Raw genomic sequence first — 13,281 nt, forward strand, 5'->3', positions numbered from 1 at the left:
AAACCAAAGTAATTTGAATGCATTATAAAGATGCACAATTCAATTAATTAGAAACAGATAATTGTGCACGCTTAACAATTCTGGTACATCATAAAGGGTAATTGAGTTAAGGCTAAAGATAAATAATGGTGCAAAACAGTATTATCTCTAAGCTAAGCAAAGGTTAGGAAGAAATTTCAGCCCTACAACACCACCACAACAAAACAATACCTAATTCTCAGCAAATTCTTTTTAAAATATTTTTGCTGTTAAAATAAACTCACACAAGGACTTAATTTTTTCCCCTTTCATATATAGGGACTAGTTTGCCTAGCACTCCCTGGGATTGTTTTAGAAACTAAAAAAAACCTGTTTTTTTTTGGGGGGGGAATGGAGTGTTTTTTGTGAGTTTGGACCCGTCACATCAAAAATCAAGTGAAGTCACTACAAAGTCATGTTTCATTTCACCATTTCGATTCAAAATTGCACTTAGTGTCCAAACTTCAATGAAGATACCAACCTCAAGAACCTTTGCACAGAGTTCAGCAACAATACCTTGAGAGGTGGCCAGACCATGCCCCCAAATGGGTGCAGTCACACCAAAGTCACATTTGGGTCTGCCTCCTTGATTCAAAATGGCACCTGGTGCCCAAACATTGGCACAGACCCTCATCCCCCCACCTGTAATGTGTTTGGCAGCAATATATTGAGAGACTGCCAAAACAGGCAAAGAAATACCAGTGTTTATAATTTTTTAAAGAAATTGTTTCTGTACTCAATCGTTTTTAACTGTTTTTATATATGTAACTGTCTTATATACCTCATTATTCTGTAAATCGATTTGAGATGTTTCATGGGAAATGATTCATCAAATAAATGAATGAACGAATGAAGAAAAATAGCACTTAATGTATGAAAGAGCTAAACCAAACAGTCCCCCCTCCCCCCCTTTAAATAATAGATATAGATACCGGAAACCACAATTCTCAAATGCCTCAAGTTCCAACTGAAGAGAATGTTTCTACTCCCAAACCTTTATTAAAACCAGTATAAGCTATAAACTTGGAATTTCCATTTTATAGACTTAGTTTGTTGCATAGAAATACTGAAATGTTGCATTGATATGAAAAGAAATAGCATGATAATATATGTATTTTAATTTGCTTTCCTTTTTCCTCCTTCAGTCGCCTGTGTAGGCTGCATCCGACTTTGAAATCTGTAGATATGTTTAAATTCCGGGGACCTTCAACTGTTGGTGACCGCCTGGTTTTCAATGCTATAGTTAACAATACTTTTCAGAAAAGGTAATAAGCTTGTCTCTATCTTAATGCTATTGTGTGGTCTAAAATGCTTCAGTTTCAATTTGCATAAAGAATATAAAAATTAAAATGTAGTTTACAGTGCTATTTTTCTAGAAAAAATGGGTGCCAGAAGTCACCACAAACTCCTCACTTGTTCTCTTATAATGGCAATGGTACCCACCTGAGAGGTGCCAAGACTGAGTTCCAGCGAGTTCCAAGTGGGGGGAAAAAGCCCTGGTAGTTTGAAATTATACCATTCTGTGTTATACTAGCATGAACATAAATATTAAAAATTCATATTCAGATATTTCCCCTCTGTTTATTGTACAACAACTGGAGATTGTAGTTTCTTGTATGTATGCTCCATTATTCATACGCATTCCCTTTGACCAGTTATTATGTGTTATCCTAGCCCAGTAGTAACAGACCCTAGCAAATCAGTAAATCTCATCACAGAATAGGAAGTTGTATGTCATGTCATAACATTTGGTGTGAGAGCCTAACTAACATCTGGTGTACTTTAGAGATCAAGAACTATAAAAGTATACATAGGGTTGGAGTCCAGTCCCATGCATGTCTGCACAGAAATGCCCTATTTAGATCAATAGAGCTTAGGCTCACCTGTATAAGATGGCAGGTATAATAATTTATTTCCTCCTTTAAAAAAAAAACAGCTTGTAGCTTCTCTGTATACTGTAATTCAGTGCTGCATCTGTCGCACCCCAGCGGCTAAATTAACTGAAAGCTCTTCTTTTTCAGCATTGAAGTTGGAGTTCGTGTTGAGGCCTTCAATTGTGAGGAATGGGCCAAAGGCCAAGCTCGGCATATCAACAGTGCCTTTTTAATTTTTAATGCTGTAAATGAAGATGGAGAACTTATTACCTTCCCCAGAGTCAAATATATTACAAAGGTGAACCTTTAAAAAAATAGGGAGAAAACAACTGTGTAAATAAACAAGATAATCAGTTTATTAATTTAGAAATTATGAAATGGATAGTATACCAGTAGGAGAAGTGAATATTTATTTGAGTTTTGTAAGATGAAAAATATATAAATCATTTTTGTCCTATAAAGGGCACTAATTGTAAAGTGCTTTGGATTAATATTTCATCTAGAAGACGATTATTGAACTCATAGCCAAGGACTGAAATACTCTGCCAGTCTCAGGTAAAAGGACTCGTGGTAGTTTTGTGATCCTAAGACAAACCAGAATTATACTTTTCAGACAGTATTGTAGTTAACTTACACATTTTATTTAGATGGTTGGCTTCACAGTAAAGTCTGTGTTATGCTCTTTAAAAAAAGCTTGTTATATTCAATCTGTCCGCTATTCTGAAAATTAGCAAAACTACAATGTAAAATTTATAACTAATTATTATTTTTTCTTGCTTTGTTCATTGCAAAGGATGGTTTAAGGCGATATCATGGAGCTATTGCACGGAAGAAAATTAGATTAGCCAGGTACAGTAAGTAAGCCCTAAAGACAGCATAAATGTTTAAAATGCCATTAACAGTACAGCTGATGTTATTTCTCAGCTGCTGTTGTAGAGCTGATCATGTTTGGTTTGTGAAACGTCAACAGAAAACATCAGTGCATGAGACGTTCCTCACAGATTGTACACAAAATCATTTTGGTGTACAGTAATGTGATATAAATCCAGCTTTGAAAACAACAGATTCTGGAATCTCTTCCTCCATATGGGATTGTTATGGGAATGAGGGTATAGTTAGGATTTTTCCTAAATTTTCCAGACATGCATGTCCATAACATGTTGCTTTTAATAAGCTCTGGTAAAGAAGTCTGTTTTAATGAACAATTTGATGTTTGAGCAGGATTGTTGCACCTTGTCTGGAGATGACAGCTTTAATGTTCCAAGGCAATAGAACAGAAAGTAGCAGGTGGAACTCTTGCCTCCTACCTTAAGTGTTGTGCTGGGTAATCTTTTTCCATGCTGGTGAAAGAAAAATTGGGAAGTAAAGTGCCTGTGTCCTATCTCAGTGCCTTAGAGCATTTAAGAATCTCTTGTAGATAACTAGGGTTGTAACCAGCATCAACCATACTCATGACCAATATGAGTCCATTAATTCCAATGGGTCTATTTGTTGATCACTTCTCCTACCTAGGCAGTTATCTTTCCACAAGAGCCGACACTGATGCCAAAATCCAGCATTGCCTGAGCTCTGTAAGTGCAGCTTTCTCCTGACTGAAGTGCAGAGTGTTTGAGGGTCGGGACATTCGCAAGGAAACCAAAATGCATGTTTACAAAGCTATTGCGCTACCAACCTTACTGTATGCTTGTGAAACATGGACCACTTAAAATGCCTACTCCAGCTCCTCAAAAGATTTCATCAATGGCATCTCTGAAAAAAATTATATATCACTTGGGAAGACAGGTGAACTAATGTCAGTGTACTGGATGAAGCAAAGATCTCCAGTGTCGAAGCAATGATTCTTCAACATCAACTTTGTTGGACTGGTCATGTTCAGATGCCTGATTATAGTCTTCCAAAGCAACTACTCTATTCTGAACTTAAAAATGGAAAGCGTAATGCTGGTGGTCAACAAAGAGGTTTAAAGACTCTCTCAAGGCAAATCTAAAAAAAGGTAGTATAAACACCGACAATTGGGAAACATTGGTCTGCAGGCGTTCTAATTGGAGAACAGCCTTTACCAAAGGTGTCATGGTGTGGTGACTTCTGTTTGAGTGTATCTGAAGAAGTGTGCATGCACATGAAAGCTCATACCAATAACAAACTTAATTGGTCTCTAAGGTGCTACTGGAAGGAATTTTAAAATTTTGTTTCAACTACAGCAGACCAACACGGCTACCTACCTGTAACATGGACTTTGAAGATGCTTGAACTCAGGATGAAAGCGAGAAACGTGCTATGAGGATGGCACAGTTAGCAAATCCTCACCTTGATCAACTCTAACCCGGAAACCTATGCCCCCACTGTGGAAGGACATATGGCTCCAGAATTGGACTCACTGTTAAGACCGTGTTTATGGAAGACAATCTTACTCAGCTACGAGTGATCGCCAAAGAAGAAGATTCCAAGTATAATTAAATTAGATACAACGCTAGTTTTGCAGGACGCAGATCACATATGTGGAGTCTATGCATTTATAGCTTATATGTACAAAAGAGCCAACCATCATCAAGGGCGGGGCTAGTTTATGTGAACCTGTTCCCATCCCCTCTGTTATCCACACAATGGTTATCCTTGAATTTTAGTTAACTGCACCTGGCAAATCTCCAGACAAGGACCTGGCAACCCTAGTTCTGATTGTTGCAAATTATAAGAATTAAGCATTTTCTAGCCGCAGCATATTTGGAAGAGTGAATGCTATACCGATTTGTCATTTTTATATAACTTGAGGAATTTTAAGACGTTTTAAACAGTTGTACTAGTAGGAGCCAGTGCAACGAATCCTGTTAGTGCAACAGGGTTTTCCTGATTGACTTGGGGTTCAGGTGTTTGGTTTGGGACAAACCCCAGAACAGCACATGGAGGAGGTTGGTTCCATGTGGTAAGCAGAAATGCTTGCGCTGACAGCACAATCAAATCGCTCAACAATGAATTCACCCCATAGGATTTCCTAAGCTTACTTTTGGCCTTCTTTCCACATTGTATCAACTACAGGAAATATATTCTTTTGAAGCAGGAAAACAATTGCACACTTGATTTCTGGGACCGAGTCAATCAGGTAACATCAGTAATATTTGCATATATAATATACATTAAGGGATTAAGTGTAAGGCCCTAAATGTCAAAAATTGGGTGTCAGATGATTGTATTTTTCTTTGTTTACTGTCTCCTGATATTTAATTATAATCAGAATTATAGGAGAATATCTGGGATATTTCCTATAACAAGTCACAGAAATTTGGCCATATACTGGCATTAAGTGGGACCGGACCACTCCTTTCCCCTCTTTTTTCCTGCCGCCACAACCCTTCCTCCTCATCTTTCCTTTCCTTGCCACACGGGAATTAGTCCAAGGACCATAGGCTGTCTACTCTTGGTTTAATTGGCCAGTGAAACATAGCTGTATACACACAATACATTTAAAGCACACACATACAATTCTGGGAACTGTAGTTTAAATCTCACAGAATTAACCAACTACAGTTCCCAGAATTCTTTGAGAAAAGGCATATGCTTTTTACACATGCCATGTGTACACAGCCGCAAATTAGTCTCCTTTTAAACAGAATGACCTTGATCATCATGAGAGTTAGACTCCTGCTGTTGAAAAGGTTCAGTTCAGACACTGTTTTTTTCAAGAGGAGATAGAGAGAACAAAATATTTGTTTTGCAACCAAATTCCAGAAATTATAGGAATTTCTGTGCCTTGTACATTTTCACTCATTGGTTACTACCTTGCTTTGTGTTTTAGGCAGACAAAATCGAAAGCAATGTTACAGCACTGACTGTTCTGGCAGCAAAGCCTGGATGGGAAATGATTAGCACTAGCCTGGACTACGTAAGTACTCAATTGTGCAGGAGACACACACATTTCCCTACCAATTCAAAGAATTAATATGAATGGAAAGTCCCAATACAATGAGACCTTTTAGACTACAAAGTAATTATATGTCATTAATTTTATCTCAGACACTGTCCTCTACGCTTCTGCAATTTAAAAGCTGCAGCTGTTAAGGTATTTTCTAAAACTGTTAAAATTATTTGTCTGCTTCCTCTTCAAAATCAAAATGTACATTTTTAACTAACTCCCTTCTCCCCCTTTCTATGACTGCTAATTTGTATGCTGCTAGAAGACACGCTTTGAATGTCAAATTGTTCACATGGATCATGTGACTATTCATGTGACATTGTGTTTTTTTCTCTGAAGATTTTGAGTCTGGTCGGTTAAGAAAGAAACACATATTCTCAGTTGTGATAGTTTCCCAGTAAAACCAACCTGAAATGATTTGTGCTTTTGGATAACCGATGTCTGACCTCTGCTTGGAGTAGATAAACATTATATAGTATTTTTATGAATCAATTGGAAGTAACAGTATGCAGTATTGATATAAAACATGAGTCCCAATTTTTTCTTCTTCAAGTAGATGGATAATAACAATACTTTCAGCATTTCCTTGCAACTATACAAAAAAAGCAAGGCAGCAAAAAAGCAATTAAAAAAATATTTCGAACATTGTATAAATTAAGCCAGCAGTCATTAAAAAAAAGAAGAAGCAGTACCCCCCCCCCAAAAGCCTGTTGCAAACAAACAAACAAACAAAACATTTTAATTTCTCGTCAAAATGTGAGCAGTTGTAGGGCCAGGCAGGCTTCCTTTGGCAGATATGTTGCACTTTTTTTTGCCTATCCCAGAGGAAAGGTCCTGTCTGTCATGCCCAATCTATATACTTCAGATGTCTGAGCAACACAGAACAGGCTTCTCAAGGATCAGACAGATTAATATGGGTCAAAGTATTTTTGAGATATTCCTTCAGTTGATCATATCTAGAGCCACTTATATCTATAACCCGGCCACTATTATGCTCCTTCTGCCTACGGCAAAACTGATAGATCAAATCTACTGTCACAGCTCCTACGTCCAGTTTGTCTCTTTTCCTTGCATAATTTAGCTCCTATTTGCCTTTATTCTTTATATCTCTAGCTATATCCACTCTGTTCGTCGCTGAAACTTAATGGGCATAGCAATCCTAACCCCAGCCTGCGAAAAGCAAAATGGATCGGAGTGGATCACCACATCCCAAACCCTGCTAGCTCACACTGGCCAGCGAAGAAGGTGGGGGGCCGTTTTTCCTTAAAAAATTGCTGCACCATCTCCAGCTGGGCCTCTTATGTGATCCAAGAGGATTTGGAGTTAACATATCTGATCAAAAATTGCCGACAACATGTGCTAAAACAGTCCATTTTGGGACGCGGCTGGCACTGTGGGTTAAACCACAGAGCCTAGGACTTGCCAATCGGAAGGTTGACGGTTCGAATCCCCACAATGGGGTGAGCTCCCGTTGCTCGGTCCCAGCTCCTGCCAACCTAGCAGTTTGAAAGCATGTCAAAGTGCAAGTAGATAAACAGGTACTGCTCTGGTGGGAAGGTAAACAGCGTTTCTGTGCGCTGCTCTGGTTCGCCAGAAGCGGCTTAGTAATGCTGGCCACATGACCCAGAAGCTGTATCCCGGCTCCCTCAGCCTATAGAGCGAGATGAGCGCTACAACCCCAGAGTTGGCCACGACTGGACCTAATGGTCAGGGGTCCCTTTACCTTTACCTTTTTTACTGGCAGCAGCTGGTTTCCTACCCTACAGGGTGCACTGGGGCTTCCATTGTGAAGGAGCCCCCCCCCCCAGCAACATGCTTCTCCACCTATGGAGTATCCTGCCCCCATCCCCTCCACCCATCAACATTGAGGGAGTAGGATTGCACTGTAAAATTATAGCAATATTCTCTTATAGTGTTCTCTTCCAGTGGTTCCCAATTGGTGGTCCACGTAATCTACCCAGGGTGTCTGTGGCACCATTCACATAACAAAAACTACCATAGAGATACCAATATTTTCTAAAGTAAGGGGTCGATGAATGGGATTTTGAAAAACGGGGGGGGGGGGGGTCAGCAGCACATAGCTAATTGGGAACCACTGTTCTCTTCCATTAAAGTAAGCAGGATTCTCCTAGAAACTTTTATAATGTTGTATGGCTGATACTGTTTAAAGTTATGACCCATACTTTCCTGAGTATTTGCTTTTAAAAGCTAAAGGACCTACCAACGTTAATCTTCATCCATAATTCTCTCTCTCTTTCCCCATATAATAAAAAAATACTTTTTTTTAGATAAAAATGTTTACTCTTGAAGAGACAGATGCTTTGTCAATCAAGGTTGAAATGCAAGTGCGGATATCTTCAGAACTAGCATTCTCCCTCTTATCTGACTTCAGACATCATGTGCACTGGGTTAAACACTATTCGTAAGCATATATATTTTTTCCTTTTAAAGTCCGTATCCACTCTCATGGCCTGGTTGAAGTAGATTCTGCCTTCATAGACCAAAGTGATCTGTCAAAATGATTTCCGTAATATTCAGTAGGACAATGAGGAAGTTTCAGGTAAAAAAACCAATGGCTTTTATAAGCTTTCGTAGCCAAGGTTTGTCACAACTCATAGATAGTCTGGAGAGAGCTAAAGCATGAGCCTGGATTCATATGACATGCTAAGCCAGTGGTTCCCAACCTTTTTTTGGCCATGCCCCACCTGGGCATCTTTAAAATCCTGATCTCCCCCCCCCCCCATGACATATAATTCTTCTTATTCAAAAAGTGAACTCCTGTTCATGTGGAGGAAGCCTAAAAGGCCATTAACTTTAATAACTCACTCTCGAATTCCCCCCCCCCTAAAAAATTGAATTGCCCCCCTGTGGGGCGTGTGCCCCGCATTGGAAACCATGGTGCTAAGCCAAGCCATGGTTTATCTCAGCATGGCCAGCAGCAAAACAACTAGGGAGAAGTATGGCTTGGCATTCTCAGAGTGGTTTAACACTCAGTCCCTCTTCCCAGAGAACTCTGGGTATTGTTGCCCTGTGATGGGAATAGGGATCTCCTAACAACTCTTTTGGAGAAGACATGACTATTAAACTGGTATCATAGATCTATAATGTATAGTATAGATGTGGCCATTGTCTTTAGAAAAAGGTACTTTAACCATGTTAGTTGGACAAGGAAATAGTTCTGTAAAGATATGCTTTTTAATAAAGATATGCCTTGTCAGCAGTGAAAGTGTTGAACTGGCCCAAATATATCCTACCTCTTAGATTTCAAAATGATTAAATGTGCTCCTATTTTGCATAGTGTTGTATGATGAAAAGTAATGGGCTGCAGCCCTAGACAAGCTGCATTGGGAAACAGGTGAAGAATTATGTAATTAGTAAGGCAGAAATGGTAAACATTGACTTTCTCATTTTACTGCATTAATAAAGCACGTTATTTTTATCTTCGAAAGTTTTGTCAGCACGGCACTTGAAAGTGGAGCAAGGGAGGAAGAAGAGGCAGAGCTGGTTAGATACCGTTTAATAGATGCAGGTTTAAGCTGAAGTGAGCAATCACTTTTCCCATGTTGCTTCTTTTTGCCATTCTGTTTGGTTTAAATTTTTACTGAAAAAAATGAAGTCATGTGTTATTTAATTATTTTTTAGTTAGTTATTTAATCTGAAACGAAAGCTGCACATTCCTAGTCACAATTTAGATTATAAAGAACATATCCTTTAATTCATGTTTTACATGATACCTCGGCTACTAAACTTCACTAATGTATGGCTCATGTTCTTACAGAACGTGTAAGGTTATCCAGAATGTGACCGAAGAGGACAAAATATATCACATTACATCCATATCAATTAATGGAAATAAACCAGATGATTTTTTAATTCTCGTGTCTCAAAGAAAGCCTTGCAAGACTGGGTAAGTAGTTGAAAGCATGCCCATTTAGTGTCAGGTAAATTTCAAGCTTTCTACAATAAAGTAACAGGACCCACACACCCAAAAATAATGATATGCTGTGAGTTTGGATGAAATAATTATTTCTTGCAAAATGTGGGGTGTCTTGATTACACAGAAACTCTGGACAAAGCAAAAACTGCTTTGTAAAGACTGAAGGCAAAGGTGCATGTGTGAAAGGCCATTTGTGCAACACCCCCTACACCGGGGGTGAAGAACTGGCCTCTCCATCTCTGGGTTAAGTGTCACAAGTTTGTCAAGTAACCCACTTTTGCCTGCGTGGAGAATCAGCTGATCAGTGGGGCTTGCTAGCATAGTACTGCAGCACCAAAATTCTCTCCCGAGGGTATTAGATTAACGGTTCCTGTAAATGCTTGTTATCTCTCTGGTCCCACTTTCTATGTGATGGGACACAGATATTCTCCTGAAAGGGGAAATTTCACTATTGGGTGGATCAGTGAACTGTTTACATGGTGATGGTTTACACAGGGTGTTGTTGCTGCCTGTCTGCCAGGTTGCTGAGTCCCAAGAGCAAATGTCTTTGCAGCAATAGCAGTAGCAATTAGATACTTTCAGGCAGAGGTGGATTTAAGGGAGTGCGACTGGTTCTCCCACACTGGGCACCAAGCAGAGAGGCTGCCGCAGGGGGCACTGCAACAATGATGAACCACTGAGGGCAAGAGACAAGGGGAACTGAATTTGGTGTTGCACAAGGTGCCACTGAAATTTTAAAGCTCAAAGTCTGCCACTGCTTCTGGGAACGAGTTCACAATGGATCCTACTGTGGAAGGCATGTAGAATCAGAGAGAAGAAAAACATTGTAAGGGTGAAGGGGCAGATGGAGAGAGCCATCTTCCTACTTCTCCCCAGCCCCTTCCACTCACCATAAATTATTGCATATCACTACTTCGTTACTATATTGTGTGCTACATAAACAAAGAAATGTATTAACCTCCCGTGCAGTGCAGGGTTAAGGCACGAGGTTTTAACAACCCTCCCCCTGCACATAAAAATACAAAACTGAGCAACTACTGTCTTGTGACCAATACAGTAGCTGTACAAGGGCATTATAGACAGCTTAGATTTTTGTTGTGGCTTGTTGATAACACTACTCTTATTAAATTTAGAGACCCTTACATAATAGCTGTGAGGTCAGTTGCCTTGACATCTGTTCCATCTTCTGAGAATTACTGCAGGCGTGAAATCCAGTGTGCGGGATTCCTGATCTACCCTGATGGAAACTCCTCTTTTGTAAGCAGCATTGTAATTAAATACAGTTATTTTATGTGCTTTACTCCCTTTACTCTGCCTTTCTCTGGGATATGTAGGGCTGCATGATAACTGGTTTTCAATACTGTGATATATCGCCACCTAAACATCGCAGTATGTTGATATACCATGGTATCAGAAAAAAGGAAGGAACGATGCAGAGGCGAACAGGACAATGTTCTGGCAACTGCTACTACTTAAGGGTTGGGCTTGGCTACCAAATGGTGGTACTTAGGACAATCCAAAGTATGGTGATGAGTCATAGTGAATACAAATAATCTGGGACTGCTAGACTGCCAGCAGGCCTGCTATGCGGCAGCAGCAGGGCTCAGCAGGCTGCCACAGCTTCTACCACCGCCAGGACTTGCAGGCTGCAGCTACTTCTTCCCACAGCGAGGTCTCACAAGCCCCACTGCTTGTGCTGCCACAAGGCCTTGTGCTGCCACTGTTGCTGCCACTTTCAGTTGCCGACGCAAGGCCTTGCAGGATGCTGCTACTGCCGTCACGTCCTGTCACTGCCGCGAGTCCCCACAGGCCTCGGCCACAAGGACTCACAGGCCACCATCGCTTCTGCTGCCGAATCTTGTTGCCACTGTGAGACCTCGCAGGCCAATGCTGTTACTGCTGCCATCACTCCCGGTCACGGCCTTGCAGGCCACTGCTGTTGCTGCCACCAACTCCCATCACTGCTGAGTCCTTGCAGGCCACGACCGCTACTGCCACTGTCTCCCATTCAGGCACTGATGAGACCCAGACCTACTTAGCTTCCACAGGGCTTCAGGGCTTACTTTTGGGTGCAAGGTCACTTCAATAATCTTTCCCTGTTAATCCAGATGACAAAGAGTCATGCCTGCCAGTGCTATCTGCACTTGTGTGGTGGCTTGAAGCACCAACATAGGTTTTTCCTATGCTATCTGGGAGGCCGACACAGAAAGCAATTGAAACGTTCTTGCATATTCATACTGCTCTTACCAGCAAGAAGTGATACACTGAAATAGTGTTAAGAATGAAGCCCAAGTTGTTGAGTATGAAGTAGAACAAGATGTTTTTCGTGCTTATTTCACATAACTCATGTTAACCTTCTATATGTTTAAAGGTTTCCTACTGCATCCAAGGAACACCTGGTGTTATGCCTTATGTTGCTGCAACTCTTGATGGCTCATCAAAATCAATTGAGGATACAGCTTCTGGGTGCATTCATTTCTTGGAGTTACAGAGCAGCACAATGGACTGCATTTAGTTAAGCAATACTGTGTCAAGTACTTTACCATTCTTTATATCTTGTACACAAGCTGTCATTAACACCAATATTTATCAAGCTGGCAAGTCAGTTCCTACCTGCTTTTATGTTCAGGACCTGTATATCTAAATCATCACAGTGTTCTACATCATCATACGATGGAGCTATTTAATGATAAATTCAGTAACTAAGTTTTCTTTCAACAACATTTCATTGTTCTTTTGGAGTCCTCAGAAAACTTGTCAAAGCAATACGTATTACTACACACAATTTAAAATACTGAGTTTTTATTTTAAAAATCTCATTGTATGTAAATGTAAATTTCTATTGTAAATAATTTTCCTAGTCTATTAATCTCAACTAACAGCCGTATTTGTTATTCCTGATTTTGCAGTTACATAATGCACATATGACACTCGGTAATAAGCACTGATTTCAGAATCCCGAGAATGTCAGGTTGTGTTTCCCGTTTCTTGTAGTTGCAAACACAGAGACAGTGCGTAGGCCAAGGCTGTATTTGAACTATTAAGTCCTGGCTTAGTAAGGGCATGCATGAGCTCCATGTGCATTCATGCAGCTCCTTTGCTCTCCCCTCTGCACAAGAGTAGGATGGCATAGTTAAAACTTGGCTTATCGATCCTGACTTGTTTGGAAGCCATTAACCATAATGATTTACTGCTGCTGCCTAGGTTGCTTTCCTGCTTGCACAATGGGGCAGCATGTGAATATATAGGTGCCCTATGCTATTTTAAACTACTTGATACTGCTTTCAGAATGAGCTACTGTATACATTTTAGTCATATCAACACACACCCTTGAATTAAATAATTAAAACTATGAGTGTTATGCTAATTTAGATTTATGGCTGTATAAGCATCTCGTTATTTATTATAACTAAAATCAACCTGTTTTGGGTTTTAAATGGTATTTTTGTTATTGAACTTCCCAGAAAAACAATGAATAACTAAAACAGACAGAATTCCAGTAGATTTTAGTAGGAACTGAACCAGGGGGCCGAAGACAACATTTC

At 40.0% G+C, this 13,281-nt stretch overlaps 1 protein-coding gene across 3 annotated transcripts in view; it reads left to right on the forward strand.

Annotated features, from left to right (window-relative positions):
• Nucleotides 1-13,107, forward strand: part of ACOT12 (acyl-CoA thioesterase 12) — a 28,288-nt gene extending 15,181 nt beyond the window's left edge. For 2 of the 3 annotated variants that reach the window (XM_028748914.2, XM_028748911.2), the window contains exons 7-16: nucleotides 1,164-1,283; nucleotides 2,040-2,190; nucleotides 2,686-2,741; nucleotides 4,926-4,989; nucleotides 5,683-5,769; nucleotides 6,913-7,044; nucleotides 8,088-8,221; nucleotides 9,578-9,706; nucleotides 10,870-10,993; nucleotides 12,108-13,107. In XM_028748914.2, coding sequence (XP_028604747.2) covers nucleotides 1,164-1,283; nucleotides 2,040-2,190; nucleotides 2,686-2,741; nucleotides 4,926-4,989; nucleotides 5,683-5,769; nucleotides 6,913-7,044; nucleotides 8,088-8,221; nucleotides 9,578-9,706; nucleotides 10,870-10,993; nucleotides 12,108-12,251 — 1,141 coding nt within the window. In that variant the 3' untranslated portion in view covers nucleotides 12,252-13,107. The remainder of the gene's footprint in view (nucleotides 1-1,163; nucleotides 1,284-2,039; nucleotides 2,191-2,685; nucleotides 2,742-4,925; nucleotides 4,990-5,682; nucleotides 5,770-6,912; nucleotides 7,045-8,087; nucleotides 8,222-9,577; nucleotides 9,707-10,869; nucleotides 10,994-12,107) is intronic. The other variant, XM_028748912.2, reaches the window with a different exon arrangement.
• The last annotated feature ends 174 nt before the right edge of the window (nucleotides 13,108-13,281 follow it).

The sequence above is a fragment of the Podarcis muralis genome, chromosome 11 (assembly GCF_964188315.1).
Source record: "Podarcis muralis chromosome 11, rPodMur119.hap1.1, whole genome shotgun sequence".
Taxonomy (NCBI): domain Eukaryota; kingdom Metazoa; phylum Chordata; class Lepidosauria; order Squamata; family Lacertidae; genus Podarcis; species Podarcis muralis.